The sequence below is a fragment of the Drosophila ananassae genome, chromosome 2R (assembly GCF_017639315.1).
Source record: "Drosophila ananassae strain 14024-0371.13 chromosome 2R, ASM1763931v2, whole genome shotgun sequence".
In the NCBI taxonomy this organism is placed as follows: Eukaryota; Metazoa; Arthropoda; class Insecta; order Diptera; family Drosophilidae; genus Drosophila; species Drosophila ananassae.
The window spans coordinates 15,434,051-15,460,460 of NC_057928.1; the positions used below are offsets into that span (position 1 = coordinate 15,434,051).

A 26,410-nucleotide genomic window follows, 5' to 3' on the forward strand; every position below is an offset into this window, starting at 1 on the left:
TCGATCTACAAATCGTTTAAGGTATCCCGCTTAAGAATCGGAGAAATATTGGCCAAGATATGGCCTTCGCAGTGGCTCAGAATGGCCCTCCTGGCATTTTTATAATTTTTGAAGGGGATCCCCTGGAATTTTTAGAAAAAACTAAAAAATATTTTGCTTCCGGATTTTGATGCAGGTTTGTGGAGAATCGATCTACAAATCGAAAATGAAAAAAATTATGAAATTATGAAAATGAATAAAAATTTAAATTATACTTTAGACTACCCAAATAATTCCTAAAAAAAAATGTTTTCTAAAAACATGTTTTCTTGGAATATTTAGCGATTTCCAAAATAAACTTGAACCAGCTGTTATTTATTTAAATTTTGTTAGTTCATCCTAGTAGCCTCCAACACTGTCATTAATAACTTTTCCAACACAAATCCCAAACACTCTGGCATCTCCGTGCTGCTACGAAAACAAGTCTACGTTTTCCAACACCTTCGTCCAGCAGTTGGACGTTTTCCGTAAAATAAACAAATAATAACAAATATACCCACACAGCAATGGTGAGTACAACAAAAAATATATCTAAACAATATTGCGCATAATAGCGGGAAGGAAAAAAGTGAAAAGAGTGGATGGGCGCCTTTGTTTTTGCCAGGGCGGCCTCTTCTTCTTTCAGCAGCGACAGCTTGGTCACAAGTGTTGTTGTTGTATTTATGCAATTCCACTCGGGCCAGGAATCTCCTTAGGGCGAAGTACTCATCCCGAAACTTGTATTTTACAGAACAAATTGAAGTCCAGCCAGCACCGCGACAAGGTGAAGAAATTCATATCGCTGACGCAAACAGGCGAACAGACAGCAATTTTCTGCCTGCAACAAAATGATTGGAAGATGGATCTAGCCAGTGACAATTACTTCCAGAATCCAGACTACTATTATCGCGAGCTAGACCGGAAGCGAATCGAGCAGCTATTCGGACGATACCGCGATCCCAGCGATCCTCTCAAGATCAACTCACAAGGCGTGATCCGCTTCCTAGACGACCTGGAGCTGAAACCCGACTCCAAACTAGTGCTCATCATTGCGTGGAAGTTCCACGCCGAGGTGCAATGCGAGTTCTCGCGCGACGAGTTTATTAACGGAATGTGCGACCTGGGCATCGACAGCATCGATAAGCTCAAGGCAAAACTACCGATCCTTGAACAGGAATTGAACGATGCCGGGAAGTTTAAGGACTTCTACCACTTCACTTTCAACTATGCCAAGGATCCCGGCCAGAAAGGCATCGATCTGGATATGGCCATTGCATACTGGTGCATTGTACTGAGCGGGCGGTTCAAATTTCTGGATATCTGGTGCCAGTTTCTCGAGGAGAAGCACAAAAGGGCCATTTCGAGGGACACCTGGAATCTATTGCTCGACTTTGCTACCAACATCGACGACCGGATGAGCAACTACGACTCTGAAGGGGCCTGGCCTGTGCTAATCGATGACTTTGTCGAGTGGTGCCAAGAGAATAATCATCTTAAGGAGGACTCCTCCCAGGGATTCCAGCAGCAGCAGCAATCCAGCTCTAGCTCCAGCTCACAGAACCAGAAGATATCTAGCGCCTACCAGACCTCGCACAGTACAAACATGAACTATGGCTAACGAATTGTTATTTGTGTTGTATTCTCATTAATGATAGATTTGCTTTTATTCTGATTATTCTAAATAACGGAGAAACTAAGCAACGCCGGTAAATTTACAATTTCTCTATAAAAGCGTAATAAATAAATTTAGTAAATGTAAAGCATATAATTTTTTAATAGGATATTTTATTGGGCATCCTTATATGACCATCCATTAAAAATAGTTCATAGTTATTTCAAAACTGGTTCATACTACAATGAATCATACTTTTTATCTTAAATAAGTTGTATTTTTAAATAAAATAAGAATTGTAGTACTTTCTTTATATTTGAAACCGATTGTATGGTCACACTATGCTGAAAATTAGAAAGTTACAGGCATTATTCCATTATTGGCCATTTATTCTGCAAAATAAAAAGGTAAAGCTTTAATTAAAGTTAAGTACTCAGAATAAATAAATATGGAGTGTAAAATAAAATATTTAAAAAGTACAAAAAACTATAAAAGAAAAATGGGTTTTAAAATTCGCGCCAATGAAAAATAAATATAAAGAGTTGCCACACTTTTTTGCCGAAAGCTATTGGTTAGATACCCCGAACGACACATCTCTAGTGGTAAGACCGTGCTGTTGATTGATATTGTTACAACGATTTTTTTTCGCTGTTAAAATTATTCAATAATCTCGATTAAAAAGCGTGCAAGGCACGCGTGTGTGTGTCTATAGCACAGCACCCATCCTGCGTTGAAAATGTAAGGTGCCAAATCCAATGTCACGGACGAAATAAGTTGCCAAATACAAAATCGAACCCCCGTAATCGGTGTAAATGTGTGCGTGTGTGTGGGCGAAGGAGCCCCAACGTACACAGACAGACTGGATCCCCTCCCCATTCCTCTCCCCCATACTGTGTGGTTGGTGTTGTTGTTTCGGGGAATAATTAATTTCGGTTCCTAAATCCTTTGCCCTTGATTGCGTTCTATTCAGTGCAATCATAATCATAGCCGAGCAAATAGCTGACGCGTTTGCGAATCCAATTATCATGTGGAATAACTCGCGCGTCTCTCCAAATTTAAACAAATAAAATACACCCAGATCTTAAATCCAGACGCATGTGTCTGTGTCTGTGTCTGGTCTGTGTGTGTTTGCACGCATATTAGTGTGTAAATAAATGCCACTAAACACACAAGAAAAAAAAATACAAATAAATAAACGAAAACAAACTGGAGCTGATAACCGCAGAAGTCGGACTACGACAACGTCGAGACCTCGGAATAGCACCATTTACGACCAGGCAGCGCACACACGGTGCTCTCGTGCCGTGTCACCTAGAGCTATAAGCCTACCCACCTCCTAGCCCGCCCCTCCCCCTTACCTCTACTTTCGCGCTAACTGTCCCCGATCCCCACCTGCAGTTAATCTGGCAGCGCAGGGAGATAATTTACTGTTCCCCAGTCCACCACCCCAGTCCCCTGGGAAGAGGGTAAACAAAGGGATCCAATACCTCCAAGGTGTCACATAGGGATCTCTAGTTGGAAACTGGACTTTAGTCCTTCAGACATCAAAGGACTATCCGAGCACTGTTCCATTGAAATTAAAAATAAATATATTTTTAATATTTCCCCACTATATTTCCGTAAATAAATATATGTACGAATACTTTTCAGACTTACTCATCCCTTTATTTCAAAATCTCATTTTTAATTTCTTTAAATTCAGGCATTAATTCAAGTTTTAATCTACTTAGAAATATTATTATATTTTTAAAGAATACAAAATATAGAAGAATAAAGAAAGAAGAAAATATATACAAGTTCTATTAGCTCTTAAGGAATTAAAAGTCCAAGAAACTCTCTCCAAGAAGCAACGAGTTGAACTGTCTTTTAAAAAATATATTTTAAAAATACAAACAATAACAATTTCAAGACAAAGAGAACACATTTTAAATAAAATATATCCCAACTGATCCCGATTGAATCAAAAGATATATCCGCCCAGCCAGTCACTTCTTTTGTGAAGATCTTGTGGGTCTGAATCGAAGTGGGCGGACAGACAATACATTTTTTGTATTACATATTAATTTATTTCCATTTTTAAGATGGAATTATTTATTTTTGGCCGCTCGTCTCGGCTCGGCTCGTGCTAAAGTGACAACTCAACGAGATTAATTAGCCCCGGGGTGTGTATGTGAAAGCAATTGCCAGTGTCTGGGGCGGATTGGGGATTGGGAACTGAACTGGGAAATGTTTTATCCCAGTATGCTAATTAATTTCTCTTATTATTGCAGCCACCGACGCCATGCCCAAGAGCCGCAGCCACAACAGCCGGGAGAACAACAACATGCGAGCCCGTTAAGATCCGAGAGAAGCAAGCCAGATCATGAGTCGTCAGGAGGCAGCTGGATCTCGTCCAGCTGTGGGAGTGGCACCAGTCGCCACCACCACCACCACCGTCGCATCTGCACCACCACCAACATCATCGTCGTCGTCGTCCTCATCGCATTCGTCATCCAACTCAGCGAACGCCATACTTGGCAGCAAGATATCCACCTCCACGCCACAGAAGGGCGACGAGCAGAAGGAGCAGGAGTTCATTAACCGGAGTATCGCCAGCGAGATCGATGCCAGTGATGCTATGGCCATGTCCATCTCGGGATCCGTTTCGGCGGACAGCAGTAGCTGCAACACAGCCGCCGCCATAAGCGGCAGTCCGGTGGCCAAGCGGCACTTGAGCACGGCCAATATATCGAGGATTCGTCCCCAGTCGAGCTACTCGGCTCGGGTGCTCATTTTTGACGACTCCGATCAGGAGGCGGCTGCCGCAGCAGCTGCCCTAGCCGCCGTCTCGTCCTGCAACAGCAGCGTCAAGTCCTGCAGCGGTCTGGAGCTGCTGCCCACGTCGCCGGCCAAGCTGTCCATCGGCAACGACAGCGCCAATGGCTCCTCGATGATGCGAAACCTGAACCTGACGAAAAGCTCCTCCGGCGGATTGTCCGGAAGTTCCAGTTCGCTGCACTCCCGCGGCTACACAGCCCTGCTTCGAAAGATCTCCTACCAGCAGCACACCAACTCGCTGCGAGGAGTTAGCAGCGGTAAGCCACCCGAGCAGCACATGATTCGAGTTAACTCGACCAATTAGCATCTCTATCAGATGCTATTAGGGGAGTTCCTCGGGCTGGAACTCTGCCGATCTTTAAACCAAAACAATCTGGTTTAAATTAGTTCCCTAATTTGTTTATTACTTAATGTTAATTTTTAAAAATTATATTGCAGAGGCCTCCAACTTGCTGCGCATGCGACACTCCTCGCTGGGAAAGTCGGCTCCCTGCCTCACTGGCAACTATTTCCGCCACGAACTGGCTGCGCCGCCGTCTATTCAGGCACCCGGCCAGGGAGCTGCTCCCTCGCCCGGCCACAATATATCGCGGTCGGGCAGCTGTGCTGGAATCGGTCTCGGCAAACACCATCATCATCACCATCTGCACGGCGTTGTAATGCGAGGATCGGCCGGAGGTGGTGGCGGTTCTGGTGGCGGCTCCACCTCAAGCGGCGTGGCCCATCATCGCCTCAGTCTGGTAACGAATGCGGCTGCCTTCGCTGCGGCCGGAGGATCTCGAGCTCACTCGCCCTACTCGGCCAGTCCCGTGGACAGTCCGCGGCTCAATTCCCCCATGCCATTTGCATTTGCTCCGATAAAGCGGATCGCCTCGTGCCGCGGGGTTGTGGACGGGCGTCGCTGGTCAGTGGCTTCACTGCCCTCCTCCGGATACGGCACCACCCCGGGAAGCTCCAACTTATCGGTGAGTTTTTAGACTCAAGATCAAAGGCCAAACCTTTCCTAACCTAGTTTATATCCATTACAGTCTCAGTGCTCCAGCCAGGAGGGACTTAACCAGTTGTCGCACAACATTCCGCCCGGAGTCCAGGAGGCGGATGCCGCTGCCGTGGCCGCTGGCGCCTGCTGTGCCGAGCACCTCAAGCAGCACTGTCCCAAGCACTGTGCACTGCTGCTCGCGGTGGTCCATCAGAAGCAGCAGCAGACTCCTCAGTTGCAGCAGCAGCCACCGAAGCCGTCGCAGCTCCAGCCCCAGAAGCTGATGCCGGCTTCCTGTGTCAATTGCTGCGCTGAGCTGAGCTCGGCCTGCTCGGCCGGTGGTCAACATGCGGTGGGTGGCGGCGGCACTCCAGCCGCTGGCTCCACTTCGAATGCAGTGCCCGGCGCCGGTCGGATGTCGCCCTACTTTCGTCCACGCTCCAGATCGCTGTCCAGTCCATCGCGATCGCCCATCGTGGACAATGAAATCGCGGTGATGAACACGCTGTATAAGGAACGCTTTCCGAAGGCCACCCAACAGATGGAGGAGCGCCTGAAGCACTTCATCAACGAGAACAAGAGTGCCGCCTGTAACAGCTTTCGGGACTCGCAGCCCATTGTGCGGTAAGGCGATCAAGTCATCATAATTCCAAAATAATGAAATAATTCCAAATCTCTTTTCTCAGCTTTGTTCATCACCAGGTTCTGGAGATGGCCAGGGACTGCCTGCACAAATCGGAAGCCAAGCTTATAACCTCGCAATACTTCTACGAGCTGAGTGAGAATCTGGAGCGTCTGCTGGTGGAGACCAAGGAGAAGTCCCCGGAGGCAGCGGCTGAGCTAAGCGGCGTCATCAAAAAGCTACTGCTGATCATCTCGCGTCCGGCTCGATTGCTGGAGTGCCTGGAGTTCGATCCCCAGGAGTTCTACGAACTGCTGGAGGCTGCTGAAGGTCATGCCAAGGCCATGCCAGTGATCAAGGCCGACATTCCGCAGTACATCATTCACAAGCTGGGTCTGAATCGGGATCCCATCGCTGAACTGCAGCAGGAGTTGCGGGAGACGCAGCAGATGTGCTCGGAGCAGGTCACCGTGGATGCGGATCCGATGCAGCCGGGCGGGAGCTTGCTTCTCAACTCCCCCCTGACCAGTGCTGCCAAGCAGCTGAGCAACCTGGCTCTGGACTCCATTGCCCTGGACTCGGGCAGCGGTCAAGCGACTCCCCAACAGCCACCCCAAACCCCGGTGGCCACAAGTGAGACGGCTCCTTCGTTTGCTCTGGCCGTCAGCCAATTGAGCGAAGAGAAACCCGGCAGTGGTTCAAGTGGATCAACTGTAACCCCTGGAGCTGTGGCAATAGCTGGTGGAACAACTGGAGCCGGAGCCAGTGGCTTAGCTGGAGCTGGCCAACAACCCCTACCCCACGAAAACGACTTTGACATCGTCAAGCTGATCTCAAATGGTGCCTACGGAGCCGTCTACCTGGTGAAGCACAAAACAACCCGTCAGCGCTTCGCCATGAAGAAAATCAACAAGAACAATCTCATCCTGCGCAACCAGGTGGAGCAAGTATTCGCCGAGCGGGACATTCTATCGTTCGCCGACAACCCGTTCGTGGTCAGCATGTACTGCTCCTTCGAGACGAAGAAGCACCTGTGCCTGGTCATGGAGTATGTCGAGGGCGGGGACTGTGGCACACTGCTGAAGAACATCGGGCCGCTGCCCGCCGACATGGCTCGCTTCTATTTCGCCGAAACAGTATTAGCCGTGGAGTATCTGCACAGCTACGGCATCGTGCACCGCGACTTGAAGCCGGACAACCTCCTGATCACGGCCCTGGGCCACATCAAGCTAACCGACTTCGGGCTCTCCAAAATGGGTCTGATGTCCCTGGCCACCAACTTGTACGAGGGCTATATCGACTCGGAAACTCGCCAGTTTTCCGACAAACAGGTGAGATTACTCCTGGCTTTCTGAAGTCCCATCTCTTATGTGGTTTTCTCTTCAGGTATATGGAACACCCGAGTATATCGCTCCGGAGGTAATACTGCGACAGGGCTATGGGAAACCGGTCGACTGGTGGTCAATGGGCATTATACTGTACGAGTTCCTCATCGGCTGTGTGCCGTTCTTTGGGGAAACGACGGAGGAGCTGTTCGCCCACACCGTCAACGACGACATCGAGTGGCCGGACAGCGAAGACTGGCCAGTCCAGGCGGAAGCTAAGGACATCATCACCCAGTTGCTTCAGCAGAATCCCCGAGACCGATTGGGCACCCAAACAGGAGCGCTCGAGATGAAGGAGCACGAGTACTTCCACGGCATGGACTGGAACTCGTTGCTGCGCCAGAAGGCGGAATTTGTTCCCCAGTTGTCCCACGAGGACGACACCAGCTACTTTGATAGTGAGTTGGACCCCATTCCGTGCCAGAAACTTGTAATATATTTGTAATTAAAACAGCTCGCATGGATCGCTACAACCATGATCTGGGGGGTGAGGACACGGACGACACGGATGACACACCCGTCTTCGGAAGCTTCAACTCGTACACGCCGCAATACAGAAAACAACACTACAGCTGGTCGCGACATGCCACGCCCACGGCTGCGACTACGGCTACGGCTACCGATGGAGCCAAGCCCCTGGGACCGCCCACTCTCACATCGCTGCCATCGCGTGCCCAGGAAACGCCGGTGGCAACGACTGGCGCCTCGGCGACCGGTGCCCTGCCCAAACTGAAAACTGGAATGGGAAGCGGCAGTGGCAGTGGTTCGGGATCTGGTTCGGGTTCGGGTGGTGCTTCGGCCGAGGGAGTGGTCAACAAGTTCTTGAATACACCGCAGTTGCGTAAACTGGATGTGAGTATCCAATTGGGACTCAAATATGTTCGATAAGTAAATTTAATCCTTTGCTTACAGTTGTCCTCCAGCTGCTTGAAGGTGCCGTCGACTCCGGACGCCGACTACTTGCCCGAGCTGCTCCACAATGTCACCATCGGCAACGATGCTGAGCTGCGCATGCTGAAGCACTACCTCCAGCAACCGACTCCGTCAGCCACTCAACGGCTGCAGCAGCGCCACAGCATGCCCCCCAACACGACCACCATCATCAGCACACCAGCCACTCCGCCACCCACTCAGACCCAGGCGACAACGGCGGCCACTCCGCCCACGGCTACAGTGGGCAGCTTCTCGCGCAGCACTCCGGAGAGCTCGCAGACGGACAGCGACGACTTCTCGCCGCAAATCAACCGCAAACGGAAGGGAGTCTGCGCCCGGGACATTCTGCCGCGCTTCTCCATCTCCATAGAGGATGAGACCATCTCGGCTGGCAGCTCCTCCACGGAGAACATGAACTTGCCACGCGAGCAGTCGCCGCTGGCACTACAGCACCAGCCCAAGTCCATGGACGGCAGCAGCAGTGGCAGCAGCTTGAAGCACCACCGCTCCCGGTCGATCGTGAAGTCGGCCTCTGCTCTGGGACTGTCCCTGATGACATCGCTGGACAACAGTCAGTTGGCCGCCCAGCTGTGCGGAATTCAGTCTCCGGGCGGGGGCGGAAATGGGTCGAGCACAGCCAGCTCAAGGGATACATCGCCGTGCAGGGAACTCTCGCCCCTGGTGACCAATCTCAAGCCACCGATCATCATCCGTCGGGGCCCGCGCGGCTTCGGCTTTACTGTGCACACCATTAGGGTATATTATGGGGACACCGATTTCTATACGATGCACCACTTGGTAATGGCCGTGGACGAAGGCAGTCCGGCGTTCGAAGCGGGCTTGAGGCCGGCAGATCTCATTACCCACGTGAACGGAGAAGCTGTGCAGGGACTGTTCCACACCCAGGTGCTGCAGTTGCTGTTGAGCGGTGGAGAACATGTCACCCTGCGCGCCACACCGCTGGAGCACACCAGCATCCAGAGCGGTGGGCGGAAGCGCGATCTCATGCAGAGCAAGCTGGCCAAGAAGGGTCTGAATCGCCAGAAGAAGCAGACGAAGCGGGAGCACGACAAGAAGCGGAAGACGTCCCTCTTCCGGCGGATCAGTAGCAAGCGCGCCAACGCGGAAATGCAGCAGGTGAGTTCGCCAGACGTTCCAGTCCAGTTCCAATCCACTAATCCACCATTGACTTTCCCTTTCAGTACTCCGCCGGCACAAGTTCACCCACCACGCCATCGGCCCGCAACCTCTCGCCGCTGGACTCGTCGTACCACAGCAGCAGCTGCTGCCAGTCGGCTGCCAACTCCTCGTCCCAATCCACCTCGCCATCCTCCTCATCGCCCAACACACCCACCGGCTCCAGTGGCTCCAACAATGGCGGCAACGGCGCCCCAGCCCCGATTCCGCCATCGGCCCTCAGTGTACAGTTGCCCATGGCTCCGTCAACGGCCCAGGTGGTGCTCTTGCCTCACGTGGGAGCTGCCGTCGGCAGCAGTCCCACTTCTGTGGGAAATGTGCCAGGTAACTGAAGCTATTCCATCCATCTGTTCAGAGAGCTAACGTGTTCGGTTCTAGTGTCTCCCACTGGCGTCGTGCCGCAACTCTATCAGCGCCCATCCACTCTCCATGGTCTCAAGCACAAGCTGCACGCAGCTACCGCGGTGATAGCCGGCGGCGGAAACGCCAACAACCCCGCCGGGGGACTGAAGACGCTGCACACCACGAGCAACAACTCGCTGCCAAATCGTCGCAAGTCCGTGGGCCATATTCCGCTGTCTCCGTTGGCGCGAACGCCGTCACCCTCGCCCTTGCCCTCGTCGCCCACGAGGTCGCCGTCGCCGTTGGCCTTTCCGCTAGTGGGCCACCAGCCAGGAGCCTCCAATACCACACAGTCCTACAGTCCCGGCAGCACACTGCCCACTCTGCAGGCGGCCGTCAACCCGAACAACAAAAAGGGCGGCTTCGCCAGGACCAAGTCAGCGGAGCCCAGTTCTCCTCTGCTGCGGCGTGCGTTGTCTCCGGATCGATTGCATCCCCGGAGTGCCGAGACAAAGATTTCTCCACTCTGCTGCTCACCGCCGATTAAGCAGCCGACTCACCAACGAGTGGTGTCCACAACGTGGCGCCCAACGGCTGGCGGGAATGGTGCCGGTGCCGGGGGAGCCCCAGTCGTTACTGGAGCCACTGCTGCTGTCGGAGCAGCTCAAGCAGCCCCCCAGATGGTGTCGGCCGCCCCTGAAGAATCTCAAAGACAAACAGGGGCGGCTGCAGTGCCTCCTCCTAGCGCGGGAGCAGAACAGAACACTGTTGCTGTGGTGACTCTGGCCAACTGCGAGCCACTGCCGCGCATCGCCGAGGAGAAGGACTCACCCACCAGTACCCAGGACAGCAGCAGTGTGTCCGAGGGGTTCATGCCCGCCATTGAGGAGTACGCCGAGGGGGAGTCCTCGTCCTCGCCCACCCAAACGCTAGAGAAACCGGTTAAGGTCAAGGCCAGTGAGCAGCCGGAAATGGAGCCGGCCGGCAAGGCCAAAAAAGTCGAGCTGGGTGAGTGCCAGAAGCAGTTGATCATCGATAGCAATTCTAATGATTCCAAATTCCACTTTTCCAGGTAAAACCGCAGCTGGAACCGCAGCACCCAAAGCCAAAATCCAGAGCAGTGGCTGTAAAACTTCGATGACAACGACAAAGCCGGCCAGTCCCAGCGTGACCATAACCACAGGACCGCGCAAGGACTCCTCGGCGGCAGGAGCAGCTCCTGCTTTGGGCAGTTCTGTTGCCAAACAGAGAAAGTAGCGCCAGGATGGCTACGGATGTTTGTGTTTTAAGTTTCGCGTTTAAAAGTTAAATCGTAGATGATCCCAGAGCCTGTTTGAAGGATAAGTGGAGGATATATGGAGGAAGGATAGAATGGAGGATGAGCCGCAGGAATTCAATATATATTTATAACGAGGGATTGCGTTTTAAAGTTAGTTGGAAGTAAGCTTGTGTTTTTTGCGCAAAACATACAATTTAGCAATGAAATTAATTAGAGAATTCTGAAACCTAGTAGCTTGTAGCATGTCTTAATATAAAAAAACATAAAAAACAAACAAAAAACTATAAAAAAAAAAACAAGAAATGTAAACCGCTTAAAACTCTTAATGTAAATTGGTAGGCACGATATTCCAGTTAATGCAAATCTAAGAGGCACCACGCAATTATCTTCTGTACATAAATGTGTAACATTGCTAGAATTAATCAATTTGGATGAGGAGGAGAACGAGGAGGAGGTGGAGTCGTCTTTAGATGACATCCCAGTCGAATGGAGTCACGGAATGCGGAGTGCCCCTCCCCACTTGGGGTCTTTATAAACAATTTTTGCGAATCTATACACTATGCCGAATTCAATATAAAGTCTATATTAAATAAATGTTATATGTGTGTGTATTAAACACCTGTTTAATTTTTTATTATTACTTTTTAAATCTAGGCCTTCATTAACTTTATTTCCTTCCTCGCCCCTTGCCGGGCTTTCCCTTGCCGCCTTTGCCGCCCTTGCTCCGCTTGTTTTTCGCATCCAAGGACCGCTTGTCCTTCTTCTCGCGGGGATCCACCACACGATAGCGACCCTTGACACCGGCCGGACGACGGGCGCGGCGAGATGCCGTCTGTTTCTTGGCCACCACATAGGTGATCTCCTTTCGCTTCTCCTGGGCCTTCTTGTAGACCTTCTTCAGCTGCTTGGCCTTCTCGTGGCTGGTGGCATCGGCGTTCTCCATGATCTTTTCGGCCATCTTCTTGGCCTTGGCCATGCGCTTGGTGGCCCGGCGCTTCTTGCGGGCCTTCGCCTCCATCACCTTCTTGATGGGCCGGGCGTTCAGCTCCAGCTTCTTGCGCTCGTACTCATCGGCCAGCTCCTTGGGCACGGGATTCGGTTTGGTCATGTGCTCGGACTCGTCCTGCACGAACCAGGTGGGCAGGTTCTCGTCGTTGAAGGCGTATCGGTTCCACGACGCATCGATCAGGTCCCGGCGCGTCTTCTTGCCCCGGATCAGCAGAGAGCCCAGCGCCAACTCGCTCTCCGTCAGCCGCACCTTTTTCGCCTTTCCCTCTCCCGACTCTGGGTTGGTGGCGTCCTCCTCTTCGGAGTCGGAGGACTCGGAGCTGCTCTCCTTGTCGACAGCATGGCGGGCTCGACGCTTGGCCTTCTTTCCCTGAACCCTCTCCCCCTGGTCTGCGCCATTCGAGAGCGTACTCTCGCCCAGTATCTGGATGCCCTTCGAGTTCAAGTCCTTCGTCAGGTTGTCCAGATCGAAGTTGGCTTCCTCGTCGTCCGATTTGATGTTCTGGAGGTTGTCCTTCTCGTACCAGAGCTGGACGCGTTGGTGCCGCTTGGTGTTCTTGTCCCGGAAATCGCTGGACTTAATCAGGGGATTGTCGGAGCGCTGCTTCTTCTTGCCCTTCTTGGAGGCGCCGCCGTCCTCCTCGTCGCTCAGGTCCAGGCCGCGTTTTCCCAGATTCTCGTCGTCCTCATCGCTATCGCTGGCCTCATCCTCGTCGTCGTCGTCGTTCTCGTAGTTGGCATCGTCGTCCAGCCGCTTGTCATCCTTGTCGTACCGCTTGTACTTGTCCAGCTTCGGCTGCTCGACGGGATCGTCGTTCAAGGCAAAGTCCGGCTCCACGTCCAGCATCTCCTTCAGCTCCTCATCCGTACGAATGCCCTTCAGGTCGAAGATCTCGTGCTCCGCCTCCTCCACCGGACCATCGTCCCCCTTAATCAGCATGTTGAGGTTCATCTTTTCGTGCAACTTGGATTTGATCTTCAGGGTCTTCTTCTTCTTCCTCTTTAGCTCCTTCAGTTCCTCCTCCTTGAGCTCACTAATCTGCTGCTGCAGCTCTGCGTCCTCCATGTCCTCCACTCCGGCTTGTGTTAGGGGCTTCGGCTCCACCTCCTCGGTGGGCGTCTTGTCGAGCTTCTTCTCCTGGAAGCCCAGGCTCTCCCGGACGGTCTTCCACCACTGGATTAGGCCTTTGATGTCCTTGCGTCCGAGAACCTTCAGATCCTTGCAGCACTCCAAGATCTCCTTTGTGGTCTTCTTGTGATTGGCGATCCGCTCGTCATCGATGACCACAGATCCCACGCCCTGGAGGGCAGCCAAGGCATTCTCCGCCTGCATGAACTCCAGGGCAGACAGCTCATTGCGCAGCGCAACCTCCTTCTCGGTGTAGCCCTCGGCTTTGATGCGCTTCTGCTTCTCCGGATGCAACAGGCTGTTCTTCGTCTTGGCCTCCAGGTCGAGTTCCTCGAACACGTACTTCGAGTCCAGCAGGCGGTGGTCGATGTGGTTGGGCGCCAAATAGCCCTGGCAGACGACGAATATCTCGGCAGACTCCTTACGGGAAGCACTGGGCTTGGTGGCATGCACCTTCTTGAACAGCTGCTTCAGCACCCAGAGCAGCGCATTGTAATCCTTGGAACGGAACACCTTGGTCACGAACCAGCCGCCGCTGCGCAGGAACTGTGTGGCCAACTTGAGGGAGTTGAGGGTCAGGCAGATCTGTTGGTAGGCGTCGTAGATCCAGTTGCGTCCCACATTGGGTGCTCCGTCGTGCAGGACCACGTCGGCCTTCCATGTCTGCAGCTCCTTCGTCAGCGACTGACGACACTTCTCGGTGGTAATGTCCTCCACCAAGCCGATGCATCCGGCGATGGGTCTGATCGGGAACAGATCCACGCCAATCACGATGCTGGAAACAGGCATGTTCTGTTTGGCCACCTGCATCCAGCCGCCCGGAGCGGCACACAGATCCAAGCATACTTGCGACTGTTGCAGGAATCCGAATTTGCGGTTGAGCTGGATCAACTTGAAGGCGGCACGCGACCGAAATCCAGTCTCCTTGGCTAGCTGGTAGAACTTGTCCTTTCTTGTTTTTCCAACTTTGGTCTTCTTTCCCATTTTGCTAGAAAATTAAACTCAAGAAACGGAAAATGAATTCAACTTCTTGCACGTGTTCCGTGCTAGAGTGACCAGAGCTGCAAATTTATTATCATATGTTGTAAACAATGTTGCAGTTTTAGTACATTTCTAGGAAGGAGATAAATTTAATTATAATATTTATAATTTGTTACTTATAAACCTGTATTATCATGATAGAATGTTCATAAGAGCATTTATTTTTATGTAGTTCGCAATTAAGAGTAAGTTTCTGTTGTAAGATAACTTTTATTGGGCAATATAAGATTTCTGAATTAAAGTACTCATTTTATTTAAATAAACCCTTAATTAAACAGTAAAAACAATATATTTATGGAAAATATTCGTTGACCCCACCCTAAAACCCTCTTATGTTGCGCCCATGCCGAAAGGTCATGGCCGTTGATGTTTATCAACACTGGTAGTTTTTGCCAGCTGTGCAATTGCGTTTTTGGCCCAATTACTTCATTTTAATTTACTTATTAAATGCAAATATGCTGCCCAAACTGAAGATTTCCGCCTTCCTTCTCAAGGTAAGACTCCAACGCGTCGCTGCGAATGTAATCGGTAATCTGGAATCTCATATTTCAGCGCCTGGAGCGAACGAAGCAACAATGCAGCGGTTGTTTATATGGTGTCTTTTACGGCGACGGCACCTTGCTGCTCTTGAGTTTCAACCTTGAGTCCAGTCTCGGGCAGCTGAACTACGAGCAGATCCAGCACAGATTCCCCGCCGAGCTAGACCTCTGCGGCTTGGTGAAGTTCGGAGACTGCACCGATGGCGAGGCGCACCTAAATGAGGTCATCAAGTCGGTGGACATCACCGACAATCCCATTCTGCTGCAGTGCCAGCTTGGCACTTTGGTCGGCTTACGGGCATCATTCTTCGTCCATGGGAAGCTGGAAGAGGCGCAGTACGAAGTGATGGAAGCGGAGCAGCTCTACAACGACTTCTGCTTCACGCGGTTGCAGTGCGGATACTTCCTCCAAACAGCCGCCACACCCGAGGCAGTGGCTCGGGAAATGCATGTGCTACGGAAGAGGGTGGCCGATGGCAGTCTTGTGTTTAATGTGCCCCAAACAAAAATATTCATCAACAGCTCTGGACCGCTGGATGCAAGGTTCACCAGCGAATCCCAGATACAGGACCTCATCGATGCCATTCCAGCTCTCGATAAGGAAAGAGACAACTCCGGAGGCGACAAAAAGAAGAAAGCTAGTCAGAAAGAGTCTGTGAAGCACCTGGCCCCGTCTGGTTGCGACTACGAGGTGATTCCCATTGACGTTATGCGCTGCCGGAGTCGAGATGCAGTCACCAGGGACTCTCCGCCCCACCCGGCGCTGAGCATCGCTGTGATCAGTGACGAGCAAGTGAAAGTGGAGGTGACCCTGGAAATCGAGGCCATGGCCATCCTGTGCCGGAAGACCAAGCTTTTGCGGCTCTACGACGTTCTCATCGAGAGCATCTGCCGGGCTCTGAGATTATTTGAGTTGAGCCTGGTGGAGCATCTCACAGAAACCGAAACCGGCAAGCTTTTAGTTCCCAGAAGCTACCACTTCTATCCTCAGGAGTTTGGGCACTTCGTGAGCTGTGCCTATCTGGAGGATCTGGGAGATGATGATCCCAACATGCAGGAGCGCCGAAAACGAATCCATCGGCAGTTCGGGCTGCCAGTCACCCGTCCCTATTTCCGACGAACCAATCAGATTCACTTCGACCCCGAAACAGAGGACGCTCCGTGGACGCCACTGCTAAACACCCACATCGGAGTCCGTCCCAGCGGTGTGACTGACGGCAAGGAGTACTTAGTAAACGGAAACTACCACTACTATCACTATCTTCAGCAGCAGGTGCAGGACAAGGGATGGGGCTGCGCCTACCGATCGCTGCAGACAATCTGCTCCTGGTTCCTTCTGCAGGGATACACAAGTGCTTCCATACCGACGCACTTGGAAATACAGGAATATCTGCACAAAATTAACGACAAGCCGGCTTCCTTTGTAGGCTCATCTCAGTGGATTGGCTCAACGGAGATAAGCATGTGTCTGCAGGGATTCCTCAACGTAGACTCGAAAATATTGCATGTCTCGACGGGAGCAGAACTGGCGACGATTGCCTCAGAGCTGGCCATGCACTTCCAGACCCAGGGCACGCCGGTAATGATTGGCGGCGGTGTCCTGGCCCACACGATCATCGGTGTGGACTACTGTGTGCAATCGGGTCAGGTGAAGTTCCTGATCCTCGACCCCCACTATACAGGTGCCGATGATCTGGCCACCATCCAAATCAAAGGATGGTGCGGCTGGAAGGGCATGGACTTCTGGGCCAAGGGCAGCTACTATAATCTGTGTATGCCCCAGCGTCCAATATTATATTAAGGGGTGTCCCATTCGCATTTAGTTAGGACTGGGGACTGGGGATGGGTCGATTAAGAGTTAAGACGAAAAGTTTTTCCAAATAGTTTTAAAATCATGTTCATGAGAAAGATCCCAGAATCCGGGTAAAAAGAAATGTTCCAATGGGGAAGATAATATGAATTTATTTTAGACACTTATTCTTGGCTTACTGTGATCTTTACACCCTTTTTCAATGTTTATTAATGTTCTATGGAAATCGACTTGCCCTAAGATCCCATTTGAGGTCAAGCTGTAGCGTGGTTTCGTGTATAATTATTCTCGTAATTGATAATTGTAATATTCTCGTTATATGTCGATGATAGATCTTCTCCCACACTTATTGCAATATATTAAAATATTAGCTTGGAAAGAAAAATGGATGTGATTTTTGAAATCTTATATGATAGTCGGCTGCTAGCCTCCGCTCTTGGAGTACTTCTTCCAATACCTCTTCACGTCGTCGTGCCCGTTCTTTTGTACCACCATTGTCCGAGTGCGCTCGTTCTGCCACACCAGCACGTGGATCGATTGGGCATAATCCCGGAGTGTGACAAAGTCATTCTGCGACAGGAACTGATTGTACACCACGCCCTCCGTATACGTGAACCGATTGCGCTCCATTTCCCACAGCTTTATCTGATCGACCACGGTCGGCGGCAGGCATGACTTCGACTGGATGGCCGATTCCACCAGCCGCATATTGGGATGCGCGTACTGTTCCAGATACGAGACTATTTGTTCGGCTGTTATTCCGCCGCGTAGCGCCTGGCGCACCGAGTCCCGGGTGAGAACGCCCACTACGAGATTGGGAAAGCGGTAGAGTAGCTCTGTGAAGAGGCCCAAAACGGCCACCTGGAGTGGGGAGTCTGTGTAGGCGTACACCCGATAGTTAGTTTCCACCACAATGTACCCACTTTCCTGAACTCCCTCCTCATCTGTAGTTAGGGTGGCGGCCACAGCGGCTTCCTTGCTGGTCACATTGAGAGCCAGGCGGGTGGGGTAGAAGCGGCCCTCCTTACGCTTCCGCTGGTAGACTAGACCGAACTCCCTCAGGTGTTGCAGGAAGTCCAGCATCTGTTTGTTCATGCCCTCGGAGCTATAGTCCCTTCCCAGCGTGGAGAAGCTAAGCTGGAAAAGCATGGAGAGGCATTCTGGCAGGGGCATTCCTCGCTCCTCGCACGTATCCAAATAGTGAAGCATAAAGTGCCAGACCTGCGCCCTGGTATCCAGAAGCAGGAACTGAAAACCCTGGCGGGTTATAGTGATTCCATCCCGTTCATCCCTCTTCATAAGATTCGCGTGCAACAAGATCCTGACGGCATCTGGGCTGATAGCCTCTGTTTCGGCACCATTTCGACTACCAGTACCTACCATGTAGTGAAGCACGCAGCGCCAGCGGGACATGGCGTACGTATCCAAAAAGTTAATATCCCTTGGCTTGGAGTCCTTCTCCAGGGTGTTGGTCATGGGCCAGGGCTTTCCGCCGCCCAACAGCACCTGGCGAACGCTCTTCTTGAATGTGGGTGAGAGTTCCCAGGCAGACAGCCCTCCTGGAATGGCAGTCACCCGCCACACATTCAATGCAGTCAGGCAACTTGTGGCGTCCGTTTGTTCTCTAAGGAATATTACAAATTATTTAAAATTTTTTGTTAAAAAGAGTAGGAATTCGTACTTTGCGCATCGTTGAGCACCCCACGAGGAAACTACTGCTTGGGGAACGGGCTGGTCCACAAACAGAATCCGTATAATAAACTGTCTGGCTATCTCGGGCAGCTCCCGGAACACGGCCAAGCAGATCGGCGGATAGTTGTACAACTTTTCTAGCGTTTCCGGCGTTTGACGCGTTCGCAAATATTCCTGAAAGTCCTTGCACTCCAAGTTGGCCGGGCTCTGCGTCAGTGCCGAAATTCCACTGCTACTACTGCCTGCAGCAGCGGCATGCCGACCTGTTCTCGTGTCGGCCATAGCCTACTCTAATGCGTTCACGGAATAAATTTGTAAACAATCATAGTGACGGCACATGCGTCGATAGGTGCCGGCTGTTAGTGATGGGAAACTATGGCTGCCAGTGATGTAATAGAGGGATATCTGTGACATTCGATATGTCTATCGGATGAAATAAAAAGAATATAGCCATGATTAATAAAATTTTTAATATTAATTTAAATCTACATAGTAGCTTAACGGATTCCCTTAATTTATATTATTCCATAAATCTATTTTGTAGAAATTTGACAAAATCTAACAAGTACGTAGGCTAAGGCTTGTTTAGCCTGACTGTCACTATCAATCACGACAGCACCTCTAGCTATCACAAACATTCAGCTGTTGAGTCGCACACGTGCGCTGCAAAAATATTTATATTCTAATTTTTAAATCAAGTTTTGAGCTGAAATGAGTGACGATGAAGAGACCTACGACTCGAGGGCCCACCAACGGCTGCTGCAGGCTATCGGCAGTCTGGGCAAGGGGCAACACATTCAGAAATCCACACGCGATGAGCGGCAGTCTCGTCAGGATGAGTTCCAGTTGGTCAAGAGCGTGCCCGTGACGGAAGCGGAGCATGGGCCGCGATCGGTGGGCCTCAACGACCTGGTGCAAATCCTGCGCACCTCTACCAAGCACAGCCAGACGGGAAAGAAACTCAAAAATGTCCAGAGCACTCGCAAGTTACTCCAGAAGCCGCTAGAGAAACCTCAAGCGGATCGCATCAAACGGACCATTGGATACGAGGGAGTGACCAAGAAGCTAGGTCGCTGGGATGCTGTGGTGGCACAACAGCGCTCGGCGGAGACCCAGGTAAGGCGACTGGATAGATATCGTCCGACATTGAAATAAATCGAATTTTGTTCGCAGATCTTCCCACTTCCCTCGGAGACCATTTACGTGAATACGAAAGCTAATGTGCGCAGATTAAACACCAGCCTAAAGTCAAACCTGGCAATGGAGCTCCAGAAGACCGATCTCAAGCTGCGAGAGCTACGCAAAGCGCAAATCGGCGACACCACCGATGAGAAGGCTCTGGCAGAGCAGGAGAGCCAACTGCTCGCAAAGAAGCTCACTAAGGACGAGCTCTTTGCCCGTCGCAAGGAGCTGGCATACCTCAAGATGCGAGAGTCGCAGAAGTCGGCAAAGGCACGAATGCAGAACAAAATCAAGTCGAAGAAATACCACAAGCTGCAGAAGCGCCAGAAGATCATAGAACAGATGAAGGAGTTCGAGCTGTTGCAGAAAACGAATCCCGAGGCGGCGCTGGAGAAACTGAATGCCTTGGAGAAAAGTCGAGTGCAGGAGCGTGCTAGCTTGCGGCACAAGAACACCGGAACCTGGGCGAAGAATCTCCAAGTGCGTGCCAAGTACGACAAGGAGGTGCGGAAGGATCTGGCCGAGCAGTTGGCCGTCAGCAGGGAGCTCACTCAGAAAAAGGAGGAATCCGAGAGCGAAGAGGAAACAAGAAACCCGGCAGCTGAAGACGAGGATGAGGACTACGATCCTTTTAATCCCTGGACCAAAGGGAAGGCTGCCGAGAACGGAGAAGAAGCTAACGGCGATGATGAGGACCCAAACTGGAGGAAATATTGGACGGAACGGAATGAGAACGAGAAACTGTTGGAGCAGCATCGCATGGACATGGACGAGGACAAGGACGAGGATGAAGTCAAAGAAGAGTCGCAGGATTCTGAAGAGGGCGATGAAAAAGAAATTGTGCTTCCTTCAAAACCAAAACAGGCCAAGAAGACAACCAAAAAGGCCAAAGTTCTTCTGCAAAATGGATGGCAGGTGGAAAAAGTCAAGCCGGAAAAGGTCAAGACGAAAAAAGAAAAGGGGAACGTCCAAACGAAATCCATTGAAGACATTTTTGACGAACAAAATGACGTTTTGAGGGCCAAGCTAACCAAAAAGCTGGATAAGCTCAAGAAGCAGGTCAACCAACTCAAAAAGACTCCCGTCAAAGGCAAGAAGGCTAACAAAAAGGACGCCCTTAAGAACCTACAGGATCTGACGTTCAAGAAGAAAAAACAGGTGGAGATAGATGAGCCGTTGAACTACGAAGCCGACGAAGAGTCGCCGAAGAACGTCCCCGAGGTTCAAGAGTCCTCTGTTCCCGAATCCGTAGAAACCCCATCTACCGACACCATAGACCCCAACAAAGTTGCCACAATAGTGTGGAAGCAAAAGAAGACCAACTCGAACGGCATTAATGACGTTCTCATTGACGACGAGGGGGCGGACTACGAAGAGGATGATGTGGCTGCTGATCGCCAGCTAACCATTAGTCAGGCATTCGAGGACGACGACATTGTAGCCGATTTCAATCGCGACAAGACCAAGGACTCTGAGCTAAAGAACACGGAAATCCAGCTAGCCCTTCCTGGATGGGGTTCTTGGGCTGGTGCCGGCATTTCCAAGGAAGTGATGGAGCGCCGCAACAAGCGACTTCTGCTGAAGCTGGCGGCTCCAGAGAAGCGTCGAGATGAGAACAAGGACAATCTCTATCTTAACGAAAATGGTAGCAAGCAGGCGCGCGAGCACTTGGTCTCCAGTGTCCCATTTCCGTTCCGCTCTTTGGCCGACTATGAGGCCAGTATTCGAGCCCCGATCGGACGGACTTTTGTGCCGGAGACTGCTTTCCGGATGCTGACACGACCGGCAGTCATTACTCGCAAGGGCCAGGTCATTAATCCCATGGACGAGAGTGAGCTGGTTAAGCCGGACAGACGTCTGCGTCATGTCGTAGACAGGAGAATAAAGCGGCTGCCGAAAGTACCTTCCAAGATAAAAAAAACTTAGATATAAAATATAGTTACGAAGATCAGAAAATATACCGTTGTAAATTGATAAAATAAGGTACTATACCTTCGTTATTTAATTAATGTCAGGCCTACACTTTAAGCTTTCCTATCACCTAAATTATTATGATTTTAATAGTTTTAGGATGGTTTAAAAAGTGAAATATTACGCCCAATATCGATAAGTCGATAACACCTATCGATAGTCTCAGCCTTGCCCACCACTAACAGCACATTTTGCAATTTTCGTTGAATTATTGTTATTTCCACGCCTCAGGCCAGGCCAGAAATGTATGAACTGAAGACGTTGCTGCCGCAATTCGAGATTAAGCTGCCCACCTGCATGTATGCGCTGAAGAATGTGAGCCTGGCGGCGGACGCTCTGGATTCATCGGCAGGCCCATCCACATCATCATGCGTAAGTTGATGGCCGGGGCCAGAATTCGGTCAGGATCAAGTTTATGGATGGCTAATCATGGTATATAACAACGCTGATCTGTCCATTCCATTCCCGCATTTTGCCAGAGGGGTCAGCACAGATTGGAGAACAGCAGGAGCAGAGGCAGCAATGCAAACGTGAATAACCCAGCCGCCACATGTGCACTTGATTTGGACTCTTTAGGCCGACAGATACAACAACTGCTAAAGGTTAAGACCACCTCCAACCACTACAGCTACTAAATTCGAAAATCTATTTATAAACCAACGACTAACCAAAAAAAAAAACAAAACAAAACAAGAAAGATATAAAAATATGTATCCATGATCCGTTTTGTGTTGCTTGCTCTGTTCTTGATGTCGCTGGCTGCAGGAAACCCCTTAATTTATTTGTGTTTCGATTTCAGGATGACACTGCGACGGTGACCGCTCGCCAGGAGAAGGTCCTGAAGCAGTTGGAGGATCTGAAGACGCAGCTAGGACAGATCCGAGCCGGTCTCGGGGTGTGCGGCAAGACCTTCCAACACACAACGGCCTTCCAGAACGGTGGCCTAAAGGAGGTGCATTCTTTTGCAATATCCTCTTATGAAGTTGCTACATTTTGTGCCTGTTTATCCGTCAGATTCCTCTGCAAGACGTTGTCATCAACGGACACCCAAATTTCATACCATACGCCTTGTTGGCGCTCAAGAATGCCTGGCGGGATCTGTACACGATTGATGTCAAGACCTTCACACACTCCACGATGGCGGATATTGGACCGGCCGCCCGGGAATTCGAAGCAAACCTGGCCAAGGTGCCAGTGAATCCGGCTCTGCCCAAAATCAACATAACTCTCATCTGGAAGAACTGTAGGTACCCAGTGGAATGCACCAAAAATCACTGCTAGATCCTCTTTTGTCTTTTTTGCAGGCGAACATACCGAGATGATTAGTTCGCCGACTATGTACGTGCCCATCTATGGAGAAGTGAACATCATCAGGTACCTTGGTCGCGTGGGACCCGCTGAATACCGGTACGAAGGGTCTCCGCTGTGCAACGAGATCGACCTCGTCCTGGACATTTGTTACCAACTGCTGCGCTGCAACACGCACAAGACGCAAGTGGCTATGGTGCGACTGCTGGACAAACGGCTGCAGCAGCAACAGTATTTCGGTGGGGCTCAGATGTCGGTGGCCGATATCGGAGTGTATAGCTCCCTGATACGCATGCCCGCCATCACTGACAAGGATCTGACGCCGGCGCTGGTGGCCTGGAGGAAGCGAGCCAAGCTAGTAGTTCAAATTTAAGATATCCAATCGATAAAGTCGAACAAATAAAAAGAATATGAACGAAATTACTTTCCGGTTAATTAAAAGTAATAATTTAGAGACCATTAATCTTTTTTTTATAATTTTATTTGGCTTATTTATCTTTGTTGCAATTAGTTACTGTTTATACAATGCGATTCCTCATTTCTATATTGCATTTGCTGTCTGTTTTAAACTTACTCTCTGTCAATTTTGCACTTAAAAATGGCTTAATCGCTAGGTTCATATTTGCTTTTATACTTGAAATCCGTTGATTGTTCATAATGGGCATGATGTGTGTTGTTATCCTGTAGTTTGCCACGACGGGTCGTGGATCGAGTTAGATGACAATTTAGATTTCTTCTCTCACATAAAAGTGTATGTAGGTATGCGCATGTCACTTCATATACGTATATTTTTAAATAATATTTTATACCTAATACATATGTGTATATATCTTTTTGTTTTATATTGATAATCAGTTTCTGGTTGAGTTCCATACGTTTTTTGTTCCGATCTCCGTTCTCTGTGGGGATTAGCTTGTCCCTGAACTCTATTAATTGCATGCCATCGGCTGGAAAATTGAGTGAGCCCGCTGTTTTTTTTTATACGAATAATCTAATTAAGTGGATAAGAATTTGGGATCATTGCATTATCCATAGTGTAAACTAGGCGAAAATAATTGTTTTCCCACGTGATTGGTTTAGTTTTGAAACGTTTATAATTAGCATTAATCATAATAATAATGTTGAAGAAATTAAAAGGCGGTGGCTCGCCGCCTAGGGCAGGAGGTGGAGGAAGAAGAAACTTGGCGAATGGCGGGGCTCCCGTGGCTACATTATGTGGTCTCGCCCTTGCCACTGTCGTCAGCGGATTCGGCATCATCCGCCACCACAGCACCGTCACCGGCAATGGCCGCATCGTGGCCCAGTCCATTGTTGTTGCACTTGCTGCCACCATTATTTTTGCTTATCGACGCAGTGGCACTATCATCCTCGTCCTCCTCCTCCTCGTCGTCATCGTCCTCGAAATCGTCGTCGTCTGTCGGCAGATCGTCCTCGGTCTCCAGATCGAAGTCATCATCATAAAAGTTGGCAGATTCTGTTGTGGGCTTGCGAGTGGGCTTGAGACAATAGTCTTCCAGGGTCATCGGTACCACAATGCCCTCGCGCTTGGCCTCAGCATTGGCGGCCAGGGCCTGTTTGCGAATGATGTTGGGATACTCATTGTCCTTACCCTGTAAGTAGTGGATCCTTATCAAAGAGCTAGGTATTTAAAAGGGCTAATGTCTTGATGGGCTTTTAAAACATTTATAATTTAAACAAAAAAAAGAAAGAGCCCTCTTTATCAGACATTCACCCAAAATGTATGGATCATGACCAACCTGCGAGTCCCGCCATCGGCGATACATCACCGACGCATCGACATTGGCCGGCGAAAATGTGTTGGGTTCGTTGAGTAGCGAGATCACCGACAGCAGGATGGTGCGGACATTCTGTGTGGGATTCCAGCGCTCGCAGGGCAGCTCACCACTCTGAGGATCATCGACCGGCGGATGAAGTATAGATATGCACAGGTCACCGTTCTCGTAGACATTCGGATGCCAGACCTTTGTCAGGAAACGGATGGATGGCGGTGAGTACGGATAGTCGTGCGGGAACTTCATATGCGCTTTAAAGTATCCACCCTGATAGAGAGTATCTGGCGGCCCAAAAATTGCCACCTCCCACTCAAATAGATTATCGTCATTGATCAGCTTGACACGGAATCCCTCCACCGGTTCCTCCTGCAGTGACTTATATTCCATGGCCAATGCCCGGACAGCCGAGCTGCTCGGTGTGGTCATTGGGGCGGCGGTGGCGGTGGCAGAGGATGCGGTAGCAACAATAGAACCTGATCCCAGTCCCGATCCCGAGCCAGCCATCATCGTCGAGGACGCATGCTGCGATGTGGAGGCGGCGGTGGTCATCTGTTCGTTGGTGCCCAGTTGCAGTGTTCGCCGGTTTCTGTCGATAAAAAACATTTCGGAACGAAACAAATGAATATTTTGCGCTATTTAATCACAGTATGCGTGTATTGTATATGTATGCGTTTGTGTGCAGGGTCAATATCTTGCTTGCTTGCTTGCTGCTGCTGCTGCTGCTGCTGCTACTGCTACTGCTGGCTTCAAGGTGAGCACGTCATACAAAAAAAAAAGAAAGAAAGAAAAATTTCCAACCACAAAGCGATGACTGTTGTTTCCCTGTCCCACTGGCACTGGCTAGGAAAACGGCAAAATTTGGTCTAATAATTTTCCAAGTTCGAAAAAACACATCTATATTTGTCGTTTGGGGGAAAAACTATAATGCCCTTGTCATTACTCCTGTCAAAGCAGACAACAGGAAACTCGATTCTAGTTAGCAAAAATTTGATTCAAATGCTGTCTCAACACTGTTTTTTAATTGCCGACACCTGGTCCCATGATACGTACTTGCGTAGCCAATAGTTTTTTGAATTTATACGAGATTTAAATGCCTTTTGTTATTGTTGTTTGACTTGCGACAATTTCACTTTACAAAACAAAATCCAGGGTGGCACTCCACGGACCAGGGCTGGCGCAACTTTGAAGGTGGCCTTTGCGCAAGTCGTTTTCTCAGGGAGTCGGGATGTAATAAAGTGAAGTTGTCTCGTGATTGCAATTGCTTTAATTAATTAAATATTAAATGGAAATTAGCATTATTATGAGTTTTAAACGTGAAATTGCATATATAAACGCTTGGTTTAAAATATTTACCTGCTTTTTACCACCTTTATTATATGCGTTGCATTCGATAGTTTTAGAGGTGGCAGGGATATTATTGCCACACTGTTATTGTATTAGGTCATTAAAATATACTTTTTAACATAAAATAAGATTGTTTAATAATTATTTAATATAGAAAAATATGTTCATTTATTGAATTCATTTGATTTATTTGTTAGACATACAAATTTTATAATTAATTGAAAGTGGCGCCAATTAAAAGGGAAATTTCTGGAGAATACTCTTGAAAAATACCAACAAATTTTCCACCCCGTTCGTAGTATTGGCCCTCTAAAAAGGAAAAAAGAAAGTGAAGTATATAAAAAGTATTTTTTGACAAACGCTTTTTTAAGCCTCGTTTTATAGAAAAACACAGAAATTTATTTCGGCG

At 49.8% G+C, this 26,410-nt stretch overlaps 8 protein-coding genes across 15 annotated transcripts; 5 read left to right on the top strand and 3 right to left on the bottom strand.

Annotated features, from left to right (window-relative positions):
- The first annotated feature begins 385 nt into the window (after positions 1–385).
- LOC6506714 (DCN1-like protein) lies at positions 386–1,778 on the top strand. The gene is made up of 2 exons (XM_001957344.4): positions 386–548; positions 770–1,778. Exons 1-2 carry the CDS (start codon positions 546–548, stop codon positions 1,634–1,636), a joined length of 870 nt encoding a protein of 289 aa, XP_001957380.1. The 5' UTR covers positions 386–545; the 3' UTR covers positions 1,637–1,778.
- Positions 1,779–2,194: 416 nt separating this feature from the next.
- LOC6506715 (microtubule-associated serine/threonine-protein kinase 3) lies at positions 2,195–11,800 on the top strand. 3 transcript variants are annotated; one of them, XM_014909391.3, is made up of 11 exons: positions 2,195–2,368; positions 3,901–4,704; positions 4,886–5,412; positions 5,476–6,050; positions 6,113–7,379; positions 7,435–7,831; positions 7,888–8,285; positions 8,346–9,503; positions 9,569–9,887; positions 9,942–10,913; positions 10,978–11,800. In XM_014909391.3, the coding sequence occupies exons 2-11, from the start codon at positions 3,993–3,995 to the stop codon at positions 11,160–11,162; spliced, it is 6,510 nt and encodes a 2,169-aa protein (XP_014764877.1). In that variant the 5' UTR covers positions 2,195–2,368; positions 3,901–3,992; the 3' UTR covers positions 11,163–11,800. The 3 variants fall into 3 exon arrangements, with proteins under 3 accessions (XP_014764877.1, XP_032309628.1, XP_001957379.1); XM_032453737.2 differs by having other exon boundaries at positions 2,203–2,232; XM_001957343.4 differs by lacking the exon at positions 2,195–2,368 and adding an exon at positions 3,670–3,792.
- LOC6493263 (pre-rRNA 2'-O-ribose RNA methyltransferase FTSJ3) lies at positions 11,786–14,398 on the bottom strand. The gene has a single exon (XM_001957342.4). The coding sequence runs from the start codon at positions 14,303–14,305 to the stop codon at positions 11,852–11,854; it is 2,454 nt and encodes an 817-aa protein (XP_001957378.1). The 5' UTR covers positions 14,306–14,398; the 3' UTR covers positions 11,786–11,851.
- A 302-nt stretch (positions 14,399–14,700) lies between these two features.
- On the top strand, positions 14,701–17,096 carry LOC6506716 (probable Ufm1-specific protease 2). Its single transcript, XM_001957341.4, has 2 exons — positions 14,701–14,856; positions 14,915–17,096. Exons 1-2 carry the CDS (start codon positions 14,818–14,820, stop codon positions 16,700–16,702), a joined length of 1,827 nt encoding a protein of 608 aa, XP_001957377.1. The 5' UTR covers positions 14,701–14,817; the 3' UTR covers positions 16,703–17,096.
- Positions 16,844–21,671, bottom strand: LOC6493262 (general transcription factor IIH subunit 4). The gene is made up of 3 exons (XM_001957340.4): positions 21,578–21,671; positions 18,393–18,826; positions 16,844–18,335 (listed from the first exon to the last, which is right to left on the bottom strand). The coding sequence occupies exons 2-3, from the start codon at positions 18,683–18,685 to the stop codon at positions 17,135–17,137; spliced, it is 1,494 nt and encodes a 497-aa protein (XP_001957376.1). The 5' UTR covers positions 18,686–18,826; positions 21,578–21,671; the 3' UTR covers positions 16,844–17,134.
- LOC6506717 (U3 small nucleolar RNA-associated protein 14 homolog A) lies at positions 18,987–21,567 on the top strand. The gene is made up of 2 exons (XM_001957339.4): positions 18,987–19,519; positions 19,577–21,567. Exons 1-2 carry the CDS (start codon positions 19,115–19,117, stop codon positions 21,509–21,511), a joined length of 2,340 nt encoding a protein of 779 aa, XP_001957375.1. The 5' UTR covers positions 18,987–19,114; the 3' UTR covers positions 21,512–21,567.
- A 27-nt stretch (positions 21,672–21,698) lies between the features above and the next one.
- LOC6506718 (probable aminoacyl tRNA synthase complex-interacting multifunctional protein 2) lies at positions 21,699–23,284 on the top strand. 2 transcript variants are annotated; one of them, XM_001957338.4, is made up of 5 exons: positions 21,699–21,928; positions 22,036–22,158; positions 22,356–22,508; positions 22,571–22,799; positions 22,861–23,284. In XM_001957338.4, exons 1-5 carry the CDS (start codon positions 21,800–21,802, stop codon positions 23,235–23,237), a joined length of 1,011 nt encoding a protein of 336 aa, XP_001957374.1. In that variant the 5' UTR covers positions 21,699–21,799; the 3' UTR covers positions 23,238–23,284. The 2 variants fall into 2 exon arrangements, with proteins under 2 accessions (XP_001957374.1, XP_014764878.1); XM_014909392.3 differs by lacking the exon at positions 22,036–22,158 and having other exon boundaries at positions 21,701–21,928.
- A 655-nt stretch (positions 23,285–23,939) lies between these two features.
- On the bottom strand, positions 23,940–25,867 carry LOC6493261 (ubiquitin-conjugating enzyme E2 R2). Of its 5 annotated transcripts, none has more exons than XM_014908808.3 (3): positions 25,708–25,867; positions 24,622–25,243; positions 23,940–24,474 (listed from the first exon to the last, which is right to left on the bottom strand). In XM_014908808.3, exons 2-3 carry the CDS (start codon positions 25,204–25,206, stop codon positions 24,076–24,078), a joined length of 984 nt encoding a protein of 327 aa, XP_014764294.1. In that variant the 5' UTR covers positions 25,207–25,243; positions 25,708–25,867; the 3' UTR covers positions 23,940–24,075. The 5 variants fall into 5 exon arrangements, with proteins under 5 accessions (XP_014764294.1, XP_014764291.1, XP_014764293.1 ...); XM_014908805.3 differs by having other exon boundaries at positions 23,940–24,468; positions 25,708–25,866; XM_014908807.3 differs by lacking the exon at positions 25,708–25,867 and adding an exon at positions 25,456–25,637.
- Between the last annotated feature and the right edge of the window lie 543 nt (positions 25,868–26,410).

What these genes read in the sequence shown, in the direction of transcription:
- LOC6493262 (XM_001957340.4), bottom strand. Translation starts at nt 18,685, where the DNA reads ATGGCCGACACGAGAACAGGTCGGCATGCCGCTGCTGCAGGCAGTAGT. An exon ending in GGTGCTCAACGATGCGCAAA is followed by an intron (nt 18,336 to 18,392) that starts GTACGAATTCCT and finishes AATATTCCTTAG; the next exon opens with AGAACAAACGGACGCCACAA.
- LOC6506716 (XM_001957341.4), top strand. Translation starts at nt 14,818, where the DNA reads ATGCTGCCCAAACTGAAGATTTCCGCCTTCCTTCTCAAG. An exon ending in TTTCCGCCTTCCTTCTCAAG is followed by an intron (nt 14,857 to 14,914) that starts GTAAGACTCCAA and finishes CTCATATTTCAG; the next exon opens with CGCCTGGAGCGAACGAAGCA.
- LOC6506718 (XM_001957338.4), top strand. Translation starts at nt 21,800, where the DNA reads ATGTATGAACTGAAGACGTTGCTGCCGCAATTCGAGATTAAGCTGCCC. An exon ending in AGAACGGTGGCCTAAAGGAG is followed by an intron (nt 22,509 to 22,570) that starts GTGCATTCTTTT and finishes TTTATCCGTCAG; the next exon opens with ATTCCTCTGCAAGACGTTGT. An exon ending in AACTCTCATCTGGAAGAACT is followed by an intron (nt 22,800 to 22,860) that starts GTAGGTACCCAG and finishes TCTTTTTTGCAG; the next exon opens with GCGAACATACCGAGATGATT.
- LOC6493261 (XM_001957337.4), bottom strand. Translation starts at nt 25,260, where the DNA reads ATGTTTTTTATCGACAGAAACCGGCGAACACTGCAACTGGGCACCAAC. An exon ending in GCCGATGGCGGGACTCGCAG is followed by an intron (nt 24,475 to 24,621) that starts GTTGGTCATGAT and finishes CACTACTTACAG; the next exon opens with GGTAAGGACAATGAGTATCC.
- LOC6493263 (XM_001957342.4), bottom strand. Translation starts at nt 14,305, where the DNA reads ATGGGAAAGAAGACCAAAGTTGGAAAAACAAGAAAGGACAAGTTCTAC.
- LOC6506715 (XM_014909391.3), top strand. Translation starts at nt 3,993, where the DNA reads ATGAGTCGTCAGGAGGCAGCTGGATCTCGTCCAGCTGTGGGAGTGGCA. An exon ending in CCAACGCGGAAATGCAGCAG is followed by an intron (nt 9,504 to 9,568) that starts GTGAGTTCGCCA and finishes TTTCCCTTTCAG; the next exon opens with TACTCCGCCGGCACAAGTTC. An exon ending in GGCCAAAAAAGTCGAGCTGG is followed by an intron (nt 10,914 to 10,977) that starts GTGAGTGCCAGA and finishes CCACTTTTCCAG; the next exon opens with GTAAAACCGCAGCTGGAACC.
- LOC6506717 (XM_001957339.4), top strand. Translation starts at nt 19,115, where the DNA reads ATGAGTGACGATGAAGAGACCTACGACTCGAGGGCCCACCAACGGCTG. An exon ending in AGCGCTCGGCGGAGACCCAG is followed by an intron (nt 19,520 to 19,576) that starts GTAAGGCGACTG and finishes TTTTGTTCGCAG; the next exon opens with ATCTTCCCACTTCCCTCGGA.